Raw genomic sequence first — 21,410 nt, 5'->3', positions numbered from 1 at the left:
TTTTATTAAGAATTGCTTTGAGTAACTATATGCCTTTAAAATTCACTTTAAAAAAATCACTGTTTTTACATGCATAACCTATTACAAATTGGTGGGTTCGAAACTCGGCAAATGAGCTGATTGCGTAAGTATTTTTGCAGGTTTTCTCAAGTATCATGTAAAAAGAAGCCAGGTTTCGTTAGAAAGTTCTCCACGAAAGTTTGTGTCCTTTCTATAAGGTACCCATAACATGATTTGTCGTAGGCAATTAATTAAACAAAATCCTCTTTTTTTTCTTCCAGGGCTAAGTAATTAATTTCTTTTCAGATGATGCGAACTCTTTTTTTTTGAAAAGTAGCTTATATTGTAGAATCATGCTTAAAACAAAGCGACAAATATTTTCACAAATAATTCCAGCGCTAATGAGTGCTGCTAAAGTAAAATTTGATGGGATTATTCGTTTATAGCAGCATTTTCCAAACTTTTAACCTCGCACCTTACATTTATTATTTATATATTTGCTCTATGGTAGGGATAGAAAATGGGGAAAAATTAAATTCCTGGACGAGAATAACAAAATAATAAAGTCTTAATAAACCACTATAGTATATATATATATATATATATACAACTAATAGAAACTAACTGATAATTAGAAATTAAAGCTATGTTATGTTTCTTGAATGTTTTTTCTGTTTCTTATTATTCATGGTTTTCATTCCCCCCCCCCCACACAAAATTCTGGGTGTTGATTGATTTTGCTTTAACAATTTTCTAAAATTTTCTAACTAGCTATATACATATATATTTTTAACTAATTCATTCAAAAAGTGTGCATACTTTTTATCTTTATTTCACTTTGTTCATTTTTATTCTTTGCAAAGTATGCACAATTTTTTTAATTTTAAATCCATCGGATTGAAGGTGCTATTTTATGCAACAGAATTGTGGGGACAATCCGTAAAAAAGTAAATAAATAAAATAAAATGAAGGTATTTATAACGAGAAGGAAACGGCTGTGGCCAATAGGTATGGTAGCAATGGGCTTATTTCACGTTATTTGCATTTACTTGGAGAATTTTTTATCTTTCAGTGGTTAAAGTTTCACGCGTATTTTACTGTTTATTTGATAACATTATTGAGGTAGAAATAGTTAATACGATTTAATAATACGATATAAAATAATGGCTGATTGAGAATGTATGCAGGTAATTTCTTGCGATTCAGTATCAGAATCTGAAATGTTTGTAAATGAGTCTGGGAGTAGTGAAAGTGTCTCTAGATGACTTCGATACTAGTATAAAAAAACATGGCGGTAAAAATACAAATTTAGTTTCGGTTGGATATTATTCGGATGGATATTTGACTGATTGAAAGACATGTAAAAGTAGACGATGAAGGAAAGGTCTTGGATGTTTACTAGCTCAGAGGCATTTTAGAGGTGATTTTACGTGCAGAAAAAAGGGGAAAAATAGATCAGCAAGATAGTGTGATGTGTATTCACTGAAGTAAAATAACAACGGCCAAAGGAATTAGAAAAGGGACTCGGTATTTTTATTTGGACTGTGTATTTGGACTGTGCCTCGCGCCTTGGTTTAAAGACGTATCGCACTAAATTAGGTCTTTAAAGGATGAAGGGCTAAGTAAAATGTAATTGTAGTAATTGCAATAGAACATAATTATAAAGTGACTGTTATTTTTTTATGTATGCAACCTTAATATAACTTTCCTGGTAGACATTCATGTAGGGAAATAAGACAACTTCCAAGGAAAACATTATTATTTTATTTGCAGTAAAAAGTTGTTCTAAATGCTTAAAAATAATATAAGTGTTAATTTTAATATCATTTTCCTACATGGAAGTGTAAAATGAATAAAAAAAGAGGAATAAAAAATGGGACCTTTTTTTGATCGAATTCGGGGAAAATATGAAACTGTCAAGTGGTTTAAGATAAGATAAATGGGTTAGAGAATAAGCTATGTGATGTTATGTGACGGCACGTAACATGATGTAACACATACGTATTTTAAGAAAACTTTCCGCAAAGCCAATGATTTAGTTGAATTTCGGACCTAAACAAAATTATTAAAGTGCATTATTAATTGCTTTGCGTAAAATAAAGAAACTTTACTATTTACTAGCTATTTGAAAATGAATTACTTATGCTTACATAGGTAACGTAATGTAATATACGAGGCGTGCTGCAACCCTCCTGGCCGATAATGATAGGACTCATGGTTAACGAGGCATACTTAGCACAGATTAAAACAAAAATACTGTTGAAAACATCAAATAAAAATTTCCAATATTTTTCTATTGCCATTTATAAAGTTCATCAAATCTTTTGCAATTCTAAACTTCTTCCTGTGGCAATAGAATTCCTTTATGTGCCATCTTTTTCCCTAACATGTTGCAATAATATGCAGTCTTCGAAAAAACGTTGCGCATTGCCTTCATCACTTCAAAAAATACGACTATTATTTTGCATATTAAATCTTTTAATACGCTGGGAAGCACCCGCGTCCAGTAATTATTTGATTGTAATCAAACTAACACACCATTCTCATATTTTTAGAAGCTTCAAAGTTCAATAAATAGTCTTTCTTTTTTTCCGAAATGTTTCATTTCGTGTCCAATAGAACGGCGCTTCAAGTAGAATGAGCGCAGGACAGTAAGTCCAGGAGGACAGGATAGAAGATGGCGAAGGGGGAAAAAAATGCTACCTTTAAATACTTGATATCAAGGTAGCAGTTTTTTCTTCCTAATAGATAATTTCCCCCTGACAATTTATATTATTAATTTGTTCCAATCGTTTGCGAGGTTGATATTTTGCCAACTAAAGATACGCATTTGAGTGTTTGCCATCAAAGTCTTTGAGATCGAATTAACACTCGAAAGCCAAGTTTTCGGTTTTACCCGTTTTGTGCATTCTCTGTGAGTTTTTCACTAAACTGATTGCGCTACTTTTGGTCTCGTTCATTCGCTCTCCCAACACTATTTAGGTTCAGGTTGAAATTCTAATACTCCTCTTTTCTGCCTCTCAGAGTGGAATGCGACACTATACTCTATGGTAATTATTGCTCATCTGGATGAGTACTGTCACCCCTCTTAATTTGTAAAAACAATTTAGAATCACCCTGTATATGAGACCAAAATGTTAGTGTTATCAGCATCTGCTAGTGTTTCGAAACCAGATAGTAAGCTTGTATATACTTGTATAATAATATATGTTTTTACAGTTAGGCTTTCATCATTCCATTTAAGAGCAAATATGATAGCAGCCAATTCGGCTTGAAAAAGCGAACTGCAAGGTTCAAGTTTAATTTTGCGATAGCCAGTTTCTATACCAAATATATAAACCAACAATGCTGCACGAATTCCATTGTCATAACCCGAACCGTCAGTAAATATATCCAATTCTCCTACACGCAAACGTTTAATCTTTAGTATCCCACTGCTTTTCTTAATGCAGGATATGTACGGTTAATATTAAAAATAGAAAAACATATGCAGGAAAACCTCCGTAAATAATAAAATCAGCATTTTGTAAAAGTAGTTTAAATTTATCATAATAAAAAGGACAAATATCGAGAGGGGCGGTATACCGGCCAATAAGCAAGCCCATGTCCATCGAGACTGTTTTAAAGCATCTGGTCAGAAGCAGCAGCCAAGGTCGTTGTATTGTATTTAATTTATTTCTGATTCGCTGCAGATCCGCGGCTTTGGAATCTCAAGCCCCAAAACCATATAATATAATAGGAGTAATACCTTTTTCGTAAATTAATTTAATAATGTTAATAATGTTAGTTTTCAGAGGTAATGATTCAGCTGAGAAATGCCTTTTGTAACACATCAGAATAGAGATAGCTCTTTTATAAATATAACCAAAATGTCGTTCAAAATTCAATTTACAATTAAAAAACACACCAAGATATTTAAGTTTTCAACACATTTAATTCTAACGCCTTCATATTTTAGATGTGGTGGTTTATTTTTTTTCTCCACCTTTTGGGTAAATATCAAGAAATTAGTTTTTTAAATTTAATCTCAGCTTTTCGTTTTCAATCCACATTCTTATATCTTCTACAGCAAATGAACACATTTTTTCTAATTTCTCCAAAGAATTTTCACGAATCACATTTAAAATATCATCAGCATAAGGTAACATTCTTACATCATTTGGGCACTCTTTCTTTAACAATCTCCGGAACACATTACGGAATAGCGGAGCACTGCAGGAACCCTGTGAGCATCCTTTGTAAACCATTTCTTCAATACAAATATCCTTATTTAATCTGTAAATAACTTTCCTTTCGTTAAAATAACTAAGAAAGATTCTGTAAATATTTTGGAAGTCTAAGGTGCGAGAGCAGAGATGTCAAGCTAATAGAATCAAAGGCTACCGAGACATCGAAGGAGACCACAGCCACATGGAATTCAGATTTTTGTGAGCTAATAACATTGATAAGGTAATAAATAGCGTTTTTCGTAAAGCGGCCTGGCTTAAATCTGTATTGTTTTGATGAAACAAAACCCTTCTCTAATAAGAAGGAGTGCAGTCTACTTTTAAATAACTTATCCAAAACTCTTGCACAAAATTCTAACAAACATGGAGGTCTGATAGCCCCCACTAAACTTTGGAATAAACAAAACTTCAGAAGCTTCCCGTTCTTTAGGAAAACAGCATAAATCAGGGCATTTATTATATAATAACACAGAGAAATCAGAATATTTCCAAAATAAGAACTGTACATACTAAGCGTGATTCCATCCGGTCCCGGGGCACTACGATTACACAGTTTCTTAGCCACTTTGCTAATTTCCTCCGAACTAAACGGCAGATCATCCGAAGCGCATCCATCATCCTGCAATAAATCCGCATCCAAAAATCCATCTTCAACAGAGACACAGCTAAAGGTCCTATTAAAATAACCTTAATAACCTCAAAATTATTCACGTCAGTATTACCTTTTTCTCTGATAATCATTTCCAAGACACTTGTCTTACCACTAGCCGCACGAAGAAATCCTGTATAATATTTTGCACCCTCAACAAAGAATCCTGTTTTACTTTGGCGTTTTACTATGTTTATAATTTTCTTATATGCAGCTAGTTCATTTTTATATGGGATCTTACTTTCTATACGAACATTTTCATCAATATTTTTAATCTGATACAGTTTTCTAAATGTGCGAACCTGTCGTTTTAATCTCTGCAGTTCCAGTGTCCACCACAGAATAACATTCTTACCTTTCCTCTTAAATCTTAGTACGCTATTGGTTCTATCAACTAATATATTGTTACAGATTTTGTATTTAGTTGGATATTTTTAGTAGAATTATAATTAAAATTATTTTATTTCCCCGTGCAATGCAGCGCGTGACAAATTTTAAGAGAAAGCTACGCCGGAAAAGTAAAAATACAAGAGCACGTGCATCTAACATTGAATAAAAGTTTATCCCCGTAATTGATTTTTAATCTGAATAAATCTTATTGACTACAATGTTAACTGTAATCGTAATTCTACGCTTTTTCCTTTCCAGAAATTGCTACAACTCTCTCGGGCGGCCGATTTAAAAAGCTATAAAAGCCAGAGAGAGAACATCTCAGCTCAGTTGTTTTAGTGAGCTGTTGTTTACTTAGCTGCTGTAAATTTTGATTGGATTAGCGTTCTCTCCGCTTTAGATTGATTTCTATTTAACGTTTTAGTAGTTTAAAATATAGCTACAGATTATATTGCGTGATATTGCGATATTATACGAATATCTTTAAGGAAAAATTAGAGGCAATTAGAATCTTTGATTTTGTTTCTGGAAACTTTTTTAATTTGAAAAATTATAATTAATAATAATACAAAATATAATAAAATATAAATCTTATGAATCACGTTTTCAAAATTTTTGTTTTTTATATTCTTAGTCTGTTCTAATAGTTATCTTTAATTTATTTATGCGCAATTATTGTATTATGGTTACGTTGCACGTTTTAAGTTACAGAGAAAAATGTAAAAGAGGTTGATGACGAAAACCGTTCTTTTAAAAGAAATCGATGAATTGGATTGGATTATTTAATTATGGCAAAGCACACGAGGGCTATCTGCCTAAAGGGAGGGATGCCTTCGTGGAGGACTTTCTAAGGGAAACTGGCTCTTATACACGTTACACATGGGGAAAACCACGAAAACGCCCATGCAGCCCGTTCGTGGGATTCGAACCTCAGACCGAACTACCAGTGTTCCGCGTCTTTACCGCTCGGCCGTTGGTAGGTAGAAATCGATTGAAGAAAATGTTTGGGAGTTCTTGGGTTAGATAATTTCTGAGATCCCTTCAAAGTCGATTTTCATAAATTCTTTATTTTGTTAAATATGCGTTTTTGCTCATATCAAAGATTTCATAAATCTAATCTGCTCTTCGAAAATTTTTATTTCTGGAAAACGTAAAAAAATGGACTAAAAATAGCAAGTTCAAAAAATATATTTGGGATATTTACGAATACAGAATCGTTAACAGTATAGCAAAGAGGGGGAGAAAATTCGTTCCTCAAAAAAGATTAGGGAGGATAACGAAACTAAAGTTTCTAACAGTGCTTGGATAATATCCATGCATAGTACAGTAATGAAAATCCGTATGGAATGATGAAATTTTTAACTGTAATTTTTTAACTGCAAAAATCAGGAACATCGACAGAATTAGAAAACTGGAAAGCAAATGCAAAACTTCTTACGTAGAGCTACATCTCTAAGATTTTTCAACCCAGCATATATCTCTAAAGCAAATTATATTAAATATTTCACAAAACAGCTAAAAAATTCTACATTTCTTTAATAACCACTGAGAGCTGGGATAGTGCACTCATTTTTTGCAATTTAGATTATTACATTAGATGGTATAAGATTAAGATTATTACATTAGGTGGATTATATGGTATGTGACCGAATATATGTAATGTCTGCAAAATGAGCCAAAATAAAGTTTGAAATTTTAGATAATAATTATAGCAAATTCAGATTTGATGTAGGACAACTCAGCTCTGTTTCTGACCTTTGAACTAGTTCGGTTGGTGGCACCATGGCTGAATGGCCTATCCCAGTACAGCTGATAGGTAACTTTTCGATAGGTACCATAAATATGATAGAGTCCTCTTTTTCAAAAAATAATTAATCCTTAGCAGTTAATATCAGCTGAAGTCACGCGTACCTAGAATGGATTAATAGAAACAGGGGCCACACATAAGAATGGACATAAGAATGGATTAATAGAAACAGGGGCGTAGCTAGAGTTTCCAGCGCCCGAGTACAACTGAAGAATTTGCGCCCCTTCTGTGTACCAAGAATGGAAAACATTTCATTAAAAAATTTCGTAGCATCAATTTGGCGCCCCTTGGATGCTGCGCCCGAGGACAGATGTCCCCCCTTGCCCCACCCTAGCTAAGCCACTGAATAGAAATTACTAAAGCAAGCAGTAATGATAGGGACAAGGCTGTTTTCAGCCCTGTACAATTTAGAAGGAATAGCCAAAAATTAAAAACAGGAAAGGGGAATTGGTAATAAAAGGAACTTACAATATCAAAAACTGAATTTAGATGGGGAATTTAGGCTATTTTGAAGATAATAAATGCAATCAAAGAAACGAAGAAAGTAATGTAAAATTAAAAATATTAAAATATGTAAAATCTAGCTAATAGAGAGGAGCGAAGCAACGAGTTTATATCAGAGGTAGTCAGGGCGGAAAAACAATAAGGTTCTGGTTTAAATATTATTTGAGTGTATTCATTTCCTCAAAAATTAGATATAAATACTAAGTATATTTCTCTACTAGGGTTTCAACACGTCTTAGTTGTAATAAGTTACTGGTAAGAGATTATTGATTGGATAATAAGTTACTGATAATTAGGATAATTGAGTACTTTCGAAGATGTTTTCGAGCTCCCTTATTACCTGAAAGAATTCAATAAAGTTATTAGTGAGGCTGGTGTTGTTGATTGCAATGGAATAATATTTGGTTTTGAGTAAGGGCGATATTAATATCTACTTTCCAGGAAACTAAGTGGTGATCTTTTACAAATGAGCGAGTAGTTAGTGGTGCCATCTATCAAAAGTATAGAAAACTATTTATTCTCTTTCAATATCAGTTGATCGTAGAATTATATGGGGTTTACGAGCATCAGCGCACCGCATATTTGCCAATCGCATATAAATTATATCTTTGCATAAACTTTACTGTTAATAACCTACTGTTAACCAGAAAATAATGGATAACATCAATAATTCCTTAACCTAACGCATCAGAAATATAATGGATAACATCAATAATTCATTAACCTAACGCATATTTCTCATGTAGTATATATTATTTGGTATATTCTTACAGTATAAGTTATATTTTTATCTACATATTCAAATATGTAAACACTGATAACAAAGCTTCAGTAATATGGGTGATTTATAATAGCAAGGTTAATGAAATAGTAATAATTGTTTCATGGTGGTCTAGTATATATGCTAATTTTGTCGATCGTCATAACATTTTTTTGACATATAGTATTGTTAATAAATACAGCTAGTGTAATTTCTCGGGTCCATGTAAAGAACTGCGTTTATTTCTCTTAAATCGTTTAGTTTGTTAATTAATGGTAGGCGGATTAAAATAAAAATTAAATCGTTTATGCTTCTCCAAATGGCAATAAACTGGTGCGTGGAAGTTAAAAATATTTTATATTTTATGCCTTTAGAATTCCTGATAAAGCATTAAATGTTGCCATACATATTTTTTTTTATATATTCACTATGTTATTTCATTAAAGATAATAAAGGGCGATAACATTTGGTGACAACACCTTTTATCTGTGTTGCCATACATTTTTTTTATTCATTATATTATCTCTTTAAAAATAGTACATGGGGATAACATTCGAAAAGAGAGACGGACAGAAAAGTGAGGTTTGAGGCTAACAGCAGCTTTAGCGCTAAAAATTATGCGTTCCATCTACGGAATTGACCTTTTTGTGGTTATGCTGGACATGCTAACTCCTAACACCGCAAGAGTACGCATGAAGGTGCTTCGGTGTATTTAATTATGGCAAAGCACACGGGGGCTATCTGCCTAAGGGGAGGGATGCCTTCGTGGAGGACTTTCTAAGGGAAACTGGCTCGTATACACGTTACACATGGGGAAAACCACGAAAACGCCCATGCAGCCAGCCCGTTCGCGGGATTCGAACCTCAGACCGAACTACCAGTGTTCAGCGACATTACCGCTCGGCCGCTGGTACGCATGAAGGAATGCGATAATTCGTTACATTCCTAGGTCTAATTTTTGAAGGAGAACTGTGATTTTGAGATTTTCTCTGTTGAAGAGTGGTTACTGCACAACACAACAGATGCGTTAGAAAAACATTATCAAAACTAGCAAATGTTAATCTCATCAAACATGTTCAAACCGAACGTAACTAGAAATTTATAGGTAAACACGTTATCAGTGTTTTTTTTTACTTTATAAAATTGTTCAGAAACATGGCTGTCTTGTTACGTTATCTCATGTCATCAGCCCCCTAAAGACATGTTACGAGATATGTTGTGTTTCGACTTTTTCTTTTAAATTTATTTTAGTTTATTCTTTTACTGTTGTTCCTGTCTTATTAATTCAGAGCATTAATATCTTGTTGAAAAGAAAAGAGTATAAATTTGTTCCTTAAATTTATGTTCAAATCATTATTGCTATTAAATTTAGTTTAATGTTTGCTGGAATTTATAACGTTTAGTTAAATTTCAAGTTTATATATGTATAAATTACGCTAACAGAAAGGAATAATAAACCACAAAATACACACAAAACGCGTGCCCAGAACAGCTACAATAATTGATATACAGCAAAGAAAAATTTCAATGGAGAAAGAATAAAATTAATTTAGTATCTCTTCCTCATGCAGAGAAAGTCAACAAAAAACTCTGCAATGATTAAAATAAAAATAATCCAATTGATACTTAATAAGAGAAAAATTAAGGGAAGAAAAATTATCAAATAGAATTCCTGTAAACCAAATACCTTAACATAAACGAAGATCTTAAAAGTTAGACAGATTTGCATGTGTTGCCGTTTTTTCTGCGTTTAATCCTGGGGAGATTTTACAGCTTAGAGAGATGAAACTCAAAGGAGAGACTTGTAGACAGACGTGGCCGAACTGAATATAATTTTTATTGCTCGGTACAAACTTATTATCGAAAGCATATTTTTCGTCACACATGATCATGTGCGCAATACGCACTCCACAGTTTTATGCAGAGTATTACATTTTATACAACGGCGTAGTCAGCAGCACGACAAAGCAAAGTGAGGAAAGTAGCATCTTGACTGCAAGAGAGCAGAAGCTAAAGTGCGTAGTTATCCAGTATGGAGGCTCACCAAGAGAAGATTTGTGTTTAGATTAGAAAGGAAAGGTTTGCGTTTAGATTAGGTTTGGTTTCTCGAAATTTTGAGTTAAGTTCCTAATTAACTACGTCATGAACGTTACGCTAGCTATGCAAGATGGATTGATCTAGAAATGACGTAGTCCAGAAAAGTTATTACGATTATTAGAATAGAGTGGGTGAATTAATGTGTTGCTCCTAGTTTAATTATAATTTTGATTTACATATTTTTATCTATTATTATTACTACTTTATATATATATATATATCAAGATTATTCGTTACAAGTGTAGAAACTTCTGAGAAGAGTAGATTACTCAGAAACGAAAAGGGATCATAAAGCAATCCAGAGTCGGAAATGCTATCCTCATGTGCAAGTGTGCAGAGAAGATGAGGGAAAAAAGTAATATATAAGTTGAGAACGTTGTTTTATTCATTAAAATGTAACATAGTTGCGTTATTAGAAGAGGTCACAGTTTGAAGTTTCGGAACAGAAGCCTGACTAGAATAATTCCGAATATCCCTCGGACGGCCGTGGTAATTAAGTAGATCGGATGAGATAAGACGCTTCTCACCGTCTATGGGTGTAACTGTACAACCACCTTTCATGTAAACCCAGGGGAAAAATCCAGGGTTGGTAGGCTCGATGATCGTACAGGCCAATAAATGGGATCACCACACCCGTTCCACTGTTGTCCAAATCCCGCGAACGGGCTGGCTGCATAAGCGTTTTCGTGGTTTTCCCCATGTGTAACGTGTATACGAGCCAGTTTCCCTTAGAAAGTCCTCCACGAAGGCATCCCTCCTCTTAGGCAGATAGCCCTCGAGGCTTTGCCATACACACACACACCACTGTTGTCCAAATGTAACATTTAAGCATTTTCCAACTTGTGTGCTGCTCGTGGCATGGGTGTAGTTGGTTCGAGTTCAGGATTTTCAAAACCAAGGTCAGTAGACAGCCAAGGTCTTTCAGTGACGTCATTTCTCTTACAGAAGTGACAGAAACGAAGACACAGCTTTGGAACAGACGTTGAGCTAGTGATGTAACACGCTCAAAGATTCCTAGTCGGAAGGTGCAAATTTTGTAGTATAATAACTTTTCTCCATATGGTACTTTGTGGAAGACCGAAATGAACAGCTACCGCTCTTCTACTGGCTCGTGGAGTATCTTCTGCATATGATGAAGAACCATCTCTTCCATTTCAGGGGTCCATGCTATTGTTCCTCGATTCAGGGCAGGTTTCTTGATGGAGCCTGTTTCACATAATCCTTGATCGGATCTCGTGATTCGAGAAACGCTTCATCGGTTATTGCTTCTGGTACAGATACACATTAGCTTGCACACAACAGCTTCACGTGCAGGATGCATATCTGCTATAAAGTCATCCATCCTGCTACATCTGCGGGTGGTTGGCGATTAACGGTTTTTCTGCACGAATGTTTTATCGTTTCCCAAACAACTTCCTCTCGCTTTCCGATTGTGTTTCTGATCCTGCATTACTATCTTATTTTCATTCGTCGTTGAGTAACCTACCCCTACACGCGGTAGCGAATGTATGTATATTATAAGGTATTTTCTCCCTTCTTTCCCCATGCCTTCGAAGTGTAATTGGTAGCATACTCGACATATTCGAGAGGTCCAAGGTTTGAGTCTCGGCGAGGGTGTTGCACATTTTCATGTCTGCTGATTAAAAAACCTTAATGACTCTACAAATGTCGCCCGAACTAAAAGGTGGTGGAAAATAATTCGTCACTACCAGGATTTGGCGACTGAGTCCCCTAATCCACAGTCTCCCTTTAAAAGGGGAAGTATATAATGCCTTCTTTCTGCATGCCTTTGTGATGTAATTGGAAGCATACTCGAAGCTTATTCGAGAGGTCCAGTGTTCGAGTCCCGGTGTGGGTTTTGTATATTTCTTCAGTTTCCTGACATCGAAAATATTCTAATAAGATAATAAATCTCTAATAAATTACTAACTTAATTCGTAGTAGCTCCTTAAATTTCTTCTTCGGACTTTTGTATGTCCCCCCTCCTAGCATCTGCAATGCATCAAAATTTCTCTCGACTGCATCATTTCTAGATCTATCCATACCTATGACATAAAACATTCATGATGTAACTAATTCGGAATTTAAATCGAAACTTTCTCTTAATAAGCGACTTGAACTGAAACCTTCTCTTGGTGAGCTTATTGGATAACTGCACACTTTTGCTTCTAGCTGTCTTGCCTGTAGATGGTGCTTTATGCTTGAATGTAACATTATTTAAAATGTGACTGTTTTGAAGCAGGTACGTGTAGTGTGCCAACTAAATTGTGGCTGCAAAATCAGTGGAAACAAAGATGAGTATTTAATCTGCCTCGGCTGCTAAGTTTGCTCCTTATTTTGGATCGACGTTCTACTCCATTAATATTCGTCTTTTTCATTACATGCACACACACACACACACACATATATATATAAGGAAAAAGACGCGGCAATATAAATGGCGCAGAATGCCTTTTTCATTGCATATATACATATACATATATATATATATATATATTTAAATTTAAACAAATTTAAATTCTTAACAAATAAGTATAAAAGTAAAAAAGCAAATTTAAATTCTTAGCAAATACGTATAAAAGTAAAAAAGCAAATTTAAATTCTAAAAAAAAGGAAAAAAGCCGAAATAATTTAAAATAATTAAAAAAAATGTAAAAGATTTAATTCTCGAACTAATTTACAATATCATTTAAATTCAGAAGCATAAGCAAATCAAGTGCAAAATCTATCCATGAAAATAAATCTACTAATTTAATAAAATTAAATGAAAATTAAATTAAACAATTTTAAAAAAATGCATATGTGAATGACCGTAGAGTAGGCAGGAGACAGACTTTTTTTTTATTATTATTTTAAATTATTTCGGCTTTTTTCCTTTGTGTAAAATTATTTTGGCTTTTTTCCTTTTTTTTTTTTTTTAGAATTTAAATTTGCTTTTTTATTTTTATACGTATTTGTTAAGAATTTAAATTTGCTTTTTTATTTTTATACGTATTTGTTAAGAATTTAAATTTGTTTAAATTTAAATTTCATTCCTTGCAGCAATGGCGCAAAGAATATATAATTAAATATGTATTTATATTTATATTTATATTTAATTTTTTAAATTAAATTCAATTTATTCTTATGAAACAATTATATATATATATATATATATATATATATATATATACATATATATTATATTTTATGCAATAAAAAGGTTTTCAAGTATTTTAGTGTTTTTGTTAGACTTTCTTTTGGTTTTCTATCATAAAATATGTTAAAGTTTTACGGTCTTGTTTTCAAAGAGATTCAAATTAATTAGAAAACAAAATCCGCAGTGAACGTTGTTACCACTTTTTATTTATTTATTTTTTATTCCTGAAAGGGTATTTCAGTGAGTTTTTCTCAGTGAACATCTTCTTTTCATTGCATGGGCTGAGGTTCGTGTCCTCTTTCATTTTCCTCATGGTATCTGGTAATGGTATGTAATTAGCTAATAGTAAAATTTATCGTACATAACAGTGGTTCGTCTTTTTTTCCACTCATTTTTTTCTTCGTACCTGGTAATAATATGTATTTAACTAACAATACAAATTTAAAAATTACCTGTAATTATGACAAGAAATTTTGTAGAAAGCACGTTTTGTTGTAACGTAATAGATTTCTGAATTATTAAAATCATAAAAATTTTGTTGCTATTCGTGTGTAGTATTTTCAGAAAAATATTTGCTTAGAATAGTTTTTATTAGGCTATGAGTGGAGTGGTATGAATTTTATTACAAATAAAATCGTAATTTTTATTTTTCAGAAAGGATTACGGCGCACATGTTCGGCCCTAATTATGAAGGCGCAGATTATATGCTGGCAGTTTGGCAGCCCTATGAAAAACTCAGGCCAGATGAAATGGCCACTCACTTTAATAGATATGGAAAAGTGGTGAATATTAAAGACTGGTAAGAAAAATATTTTAAACTGTTAATTGCTTTTTTAAATATACAAGATTTGACAGTAAAATTTCAGAGCTGATGCTGGAATCAATGAAATTTAAAACGCTGTAGTAAACTGCGATCATGGTTAATGAAATTAATCTCCCTTTCTTCTGAATGAACAAATCTGATCACTTTGTCAGGCGTCTAAAACATATTACAAAGTCAGCAGCATAATGTTAAGTTTGGTAGCTTAAGGATGCCCTCAATCATAATGAAGCTTCGCGTTTATCTCAATGAAGCTCTTATTGTCGTCAACAGTATAAGCTTTCTAATCTTCTGTCAATCTGTGCGGTGGCCCACCAGCATACCTCAGTAAAGTTGCTGAATACTGGTAATTCAGTCCGGGGTTCGAATCCCGGCGAACGGGCTGACTGCATTGAGGTTTTGCCCCTGTCTAACGTTATACTTCCCCTTAGACAAACAGCCGTCAAGTGCTTTGCCGTAATCAAATAAACAATAAACCAATCGGTCTCTGCGGCACAAAGTCTTCGCATATCTTTCTCCTACCCAGGTCTTCCTTCAGAACTGGGCACGTTTTGTTCTATGGATCATATGCAGTTATATTCACTCATCTGAAAATTTATATCACGATCTAACTGCATCTCTAACGTCTTCGCTTTTTTCGAGAAATTCGTCAAACCCACAATCATAAAATAGCACTTTGTATGAACAAATTTAATTATTTCTAAAGTCTTTTGATTTCTTTAACATGTAGAAAAACTTTATGTTTGTTCTTTGTTCCCAGCAGAAATCGATATCAAAGAGAATTATGGTGCCTTCAGAAGCGAAAAATATCTTCTTTCCGAAATTTTCAGATGCCCTGCAAAAGAGGAAAGACACGGTTACAGTTTGACGCGAACAACGTGTTTTGTAACATTAACAGAATAACAACAGCAGATCTGGAATTTTATTGTCAACCTTTACAAGTGCGTCCTATCTAAAAATTTATTTTTCCACAAAGGTAATTTTATGATATCAAAATAAAAATTTCACTTTAACTTTTGAAGACCATCCCGAGTGAAACTTCTTATCATCCAAATTTTGTTTTAATCTCATTAAAATGGTAAGAATAGTAATTTAATGATTATTTCTAAACACTATTAGCAATAGCAACATTATCATACTACGGACCAGTTCTACTTTGTATTATCTTAAATAAATCTAATAAAATTTAGTTTGGAGTCACCTATGCTATCTTAAGAAAAAGGTTTTTTCTTGAAGAGCTTACATTGTAGAGTCGTTAGGATTTTTTTGAAGCAGGAGTCATGAAAAATGAGGAGTGCCCTCGCCGGGACTAGAATCTCGGAACTCTCGAATACGCTCCGCGTATGCTGACCATTACACCAGGTAGACGGGAGAAATACCTTATATACTCCCCCTTTTAAAAGGCGGCTGGGGATTAGGAGAACCAATCGTCAAATCCTGTTGGTAGAGAATCATCATCTATCCCCTTTTTTAGTTCAGGAGCCACTGTAGTGTCATTAGTTTATTTCGAAGCAGAAGACATGAAAATGTGCAGTGGCCTCGCCGGGACTTGAACCTCGGACCTCTCGAATACGCGCCGAGCGTGCTGATCATTACAGAGGCATGCTAAGAAGGTGGGAGAAATACCCTAATAACATTTAAGCTCATGGATTTGTGGCGTTCCGACAGATACTTCAACTTCTATTCATGAGATAGCGCCACGTGTAAAATCCAGTTCTTAATCGGAGCAGCAAAGCGACATCTTTACTCACTCAGACTTCTCGTCGGACAAGTGTACGCGACGCTAGCACGAACTGTGTTCCGAGCTCTGTGTTGATCTCTGCAATGTAATTTAAATTGTAATTTAGTATTTAATATATTCTTTTGTTATAGGAGATTTTCTACTCTTATTTCCTTTAGTTATATCATGCATTAAGCACACACGACCACCAAAAGTGGTGACCTTTTGACTGAGCACGCTACTGACAATGGATTTTCAACGACCCTAAGCCACGTGCATCCAAGGCATTCTGAAGAACTGACTAAAAATAACAACGAATATGGACATTAAACGTATGCTACAACGTACCCCTTCAATTATTTCTAGATGTATTGATATATATTGCTTGTGTATTTTTTTCAAAGTCGTGCATATCATCGCAAGGAGCTTCAGCAAATCATCAATGTGATCTGTTCCGTTCCGCTGACTTCGCCAGTCGTGCAATAATTCTTCGATCATTCAACTTTTGTGACAAATGTGATACAATAGTGATTTTCGCTAAATGTGCTACATCAGTAATTTTTCTGCAACGTGCTACGGCAAAATTCTTCCCTCAGTTTTTGAAAGTAGTGAATTTTTTTCCCATGTGCTACAGGAGTGATTTCATTTTTCCTTCGAAAGTGCCTTTCATTGTGAAGTGATGATATTGTGCGTGCGCAATACAAAATGAACGCATCATTTTTTTTTCCTCAAATAAGGGTTTCTTTTCAAATGCATTTCGGTAAAATATTATTTGTGTGTGTAATTGCTGACCCTGTATTATTTGTGTGTATCGTTACGTAAATTTTTTATGCATGGTTAAAATATTTATTGTTATGGCAAAATATCAATAGTGTATCATCTTGCTACAATATTTGTGCTGTTAAGTGTTTATTAATTAAAGTGAAAATTATCTATCAGTATGCCCGACGATATTCCACCAGAGCCACAAATCACACGCGTTGCGGTGAAGCCACCGCCTTTCTGGAAAAATAATCCTTCATTGTGGTTCGCTTAGATCGAAGCACAATTTTCTATCGCTCGCATTAGTGAGGATTCTACAAAATTCAACCATGTAGTTGCAGCAATTGAGTCTGATATTCTGAATTCAGCGCATGACTTAATTCTCAAACCACCTGATTGTGATAAATACTCCAAACTGAAACAGCGGCTCATTGAAATCTATTCAGAAAGTGATTCTTCAAAAATACGTACTTTACTACAAGGACTTGAACTTGGAGATCAGCGACCTTCATACTTGCTGTCACGAATGCGTGATCTGGCAGGAAGCCATTTTAGTGACGACTTGTTGAAGTCACTATGGCTTTCGCGTCTCCCTAATAACATACAAATAATTCTTGCTGCTTCCAATGAAGATCTAACCCGTTTAGCAGCAATGGCTGACAAAATTAATGAACTTGTTACTCCAGCTTATGTCAGTGCTGCTAATGCTGCACCTTCCAGTTCATCCCTCGAACAAAAAGTGGCTGAATTGACCAAAAAAGTATCTGAACTCTCTGCAAGTCTTCATGCTTCACGGAGATACAATCGATCAAATCAGGGCCCACCTAATAAATTTCGTGCTCGAAGCAGGAATCGATCTCGTGACAATACTCGAACGCAGTACAAAGAACCCACAAGTGGCATATGTTTTTATCATATGAATTTCGGCTCTCTCAAGCTCGCAAGTGTGCCCCTCCATGCACTTTTATACAAGCGGGAAACTAAATGGGCGGTCTTCTGCTGGCCAACAGAATGTCCGCCACATCGACAGAATAGTACTGGCTGATCGTTCAACTCAGTTATGTTTTCTAGTAGATACTGGAGCTGACATATCAGTGCTCCCGAGAACTAAAACAAATGCTCACCAACTTAATAAACTTGTACTGTATGCAGCCAATGGTATCCAAATTGCAACCTACGGCACCAAACTATTGACACTTGATTTAAACTTGCGCCGGACTTTCAACTGGCCTTTTATTATTGCGGATGTAACTCAAGCAATTATTGGTGTCGACTTCTTGACACATTTCCACCTTCTAGTGGATGTCAAGAATAATTGCTTAATTGATGCTACAACTCAGCTGACATCACAGGGCCAAGCTTCTCACATATCGAATGTACCTACCAACATAAGTGTTTTATCGGGCAGCACACGGTTTCATCGGTTATTAGCAGAATTCCCTGACATTTTAAACCCATCCAAATCAGGGCAGCATACTCATCAGCCAGAAGTGTATCATCACATTGAAACACATGGCCCCTCTGTATTTTCCAAGCCTCGTCGTCTTTCTCCGGAGATGCTAAAAGCTGCTCTCAAAGAATTTGAATTCATGTTAGCACAGGGAACCATTCGCCCATCTAAAAGTCCATGGGCCAGTCCACTTCACATGGTTAAAAAGTCTAATGGTGACTGGCGGCCTTGTGGAGATTATCGTCGACTTAATGCCATCACAGTCCCTGACAGATATCCAGTCCCACATATCCAAGACTGTACCCATCTTTTTCATGGAACAAACATATTTTCTACCCTCGATCTTGCCAGAGCATATCATCAGATCCCAGTGCATGCTGAAGATGTGCCTAAGACCGCAGTGACTACACCATTTGGTCTCTTTGAGTACTTATATATGCCATTTGGCCTTCGCAATGCTGGCCAAACATTTCAGCGTTTCATACACCAAGTACTGTCTGGCCTCGATTTCTGCATTCCATATTTTGATGATATCCTGGTTGCATCTACAGATGCGGAAGAACATTTTCAACATCTGCGTCAGATTTTCACTCGCCTTAAAGATCATGGATTAAAACTAAATCCATCCAAATGTGTACTTGGTCAACCCTCAGTTTCCTTTCTTGGATGTCTTATTACACAGAATGGAGTCAAACCTTTACCGGAAAGAGTCAAAGCAATTAACGACCTACCCCAGCCCAAAACCATCTCTGAACTGAAGCGTTTTCTAGCAATGTTAAATTTCTACCGACGCTTTCTGCCAAATGCCGCAAAACACAAGCCTGCCTACATGAGTTTCTGAAGAATAGCAAAAAAAAAAACGATCAACGAGCTGTCCCTTGGATTGAATCTGCATCTGCAGCATTCGTGCAATGCAAACACGATCTGGCAAATGCAGCCACACTTTCTTATCACTCACCTAGTGATCAGCTCTCTATAATGGTAGATGCATCTGACACGGCCATAGGAGCAGTGCTTCAAGCCCATACCACTAAAGGACTTTCCCCAATGGCATTCTTCTCCAGAAAACTTACTACTGCAGAAAGGAAATACAGCACATATGACAGGGAGCTACTTGCTGTGTACTGTGCTGTTAAATACTTCCGGCACAACTTGGAAGGACACGACTTCATCATTTTCACCGATCATCGACCATTAACCTTCGCTTTTAGAAAAAACTCTGACTCATGTTCTCCTCGTCAGCTTCGACATCTGGATTTCATCGCCCAGTTTAGTACAGATATCAGATATGTCTCTGGTACTGATAATTGTGTCGCTGATGCCTTGTCTCGGGTAAACAATATCAACATTACTACCCCAGATTTCTCTGAAATTGCAAAAGCTCAATTGCATGATGAGGAACTCAAGAACCTAATCTCAAATCCACAAACCTCCCTCCAGTTACAACCGCTGCACATTGATCCAACGCTTAAAATTTACTGTGACATAGAGAACAATAGAATACGTCCCTATATTCCTGTCAATTTTAGACGTGAAGTGTTTAATGCCTTGCACAATTTGGCACATCCTGGAATCCGTGCCACCAAAAAGCTGATCGCAGACAGATTTGTCTGGCCAGCAATGAATCAAGACATCACAGAATGGACTCGTTCATGTATTAGATGTCAACGGTGTAAAGTATCCCGTCACACTCACAGTCCCATTCAACAATTTAACCTTCCAGCAAGACGCTTTGATCATGTGCACTTGGACTTGGTTGGCCCATTGCCTCCTTCAAATGGTTACACTTACCTCCTCACTTGTATTGATCGGTACACAAGATGGCCTGAAGCCATTCCTATTGAAAATATATCCGCTGAAATTGTAGCTCGAGCATTCATCTCCCAGTGGCTTTCAAGATTTGGCATGCCTACCACCATCACTACTGACCAAGGCCGACAATTTCAATGTCACTTTTTCACATCCCTCACCTCTCTTCTTGGCATTCGCCATATTCGCATAACACCATACCATCCATCTGGAAATGGGATGGTGGAACGCTTTCACCGATCTCTCAAACAAGGTCTGAAGTGCCACAGTAGCACACACTGGACAGATGCCTTACCCCTAGTCTTGCTTGGTCTTCGCGCAGCATTCAAAGAAGACATTGGTAGCACTTGTGCTGAAATGTTATATGGTGCAACCCTCCGTCTGCCAGGTGAATTCTTTCACCCGGAATCTACTCCAGTTATCGACCCTCCAACATTCCTTCAACGTTTACGTGAGACCATGAGCAATATCTCGCCAACCCCAGCATCTTCGCATAACCAGCCAAGCTATTTTGTACATCCTGCGCTTGAGACATCTTCGCACGTATTCGTGCGCAACGATGCAATTAAGCCAACTTTAACACCTTCATATGATGGTCCATTCAAAGTTGTCAAACGAACACAGAAACATTTCACCATCATCTGCAATGGTAAACAATCAGTGATTGGAATCGATCGTCTCAAACCAGCATTTCTAATGCAAGATCCAACAACTTCCTCATCAACATCACTCCCGGAAGAAAGCTTACATCCCGTTAAAGAGCAACCTAAAACTACCAGATCTGGAAGAAAGGTTAAATTTAACCCAAAGTACTTATAACGTACCGATGGTACTTGGGGGGGGGAGTACTGTGGCGTTCCGACAGATACTTCAACTTCTATTCATGAGATGGCGCCACGTGTAAAATCCAGTTCTTAATCGGAGCAGCAAAGCGACATCTTTACTCACTCAGACTTCTCGTCGGACAAGTGTACGCGACGCTAGCACGAACTGTGTTCCGAGCTCTGTGTTGATCTCTGCAATGTAATTTAAATTGTAATTTAGTATTTAATATATTCTTTTGTTATAGGAGATTGTCTACTCTTATTTCCTTTAGTTATATCATGCATTAAGCACACACGACCACCAAAGATTAAATTATAAAAAAGTTTTAATTTAATTTTGAGATCTAATGTTGCAATTTACATTACTAAAAGTACTTTTGAAAAGTAAGGGGGAAAATATTTTAGATTTTCAGAAAGATTTTACTTACGATTGTAGTATATAGTTTTCAAATA

The 21,410-nt window shown here is 35.6% G+C and overlaps 1 protein-coding gene across 2 annotated transcripts in view; it reads left to right on the top strand.

Moving 5' to 3' along the window:
* The window catches only part of LOC118183198 (uncharacterized), a 91,383-nt gene that overhangs the window by 57,904 nt on the left and 12,069 nt on the right, over nucleotides 1–21,410 (top strand). For both annotated transcript variants that reach the window (XM_085809077.1, XM_085809078.1), the window contains exon 3: nucleotides 14,227–14,371. In XM_085809077.1, the coding sequence (XP_085665203.1) occupies nucleotides 14,227–14,371 (145 nt within the window). The remainder of the gene's footprint in view (nucleotides 1–14,226; nucleotides 14,372–21,410) is intronic.

The sequence above is a fragment of the Stegodyphus dumicola genome, chromosome X2 (assembly GCF_044657685.1).
Source record: "Stegodyphus dumicola isolate Sdum_Otavi_A_Nest chromosome X2, ASM4465768v1".
NCBI lineage: Eukaryota > Metazoa > Arthropoda > Arachnida > Araneae > Eresidae > Stegodyphus > Stegodyphus dumicola.
This window is presented reverse-complemented; position numbering and strand designations above follow the sequence as displayed.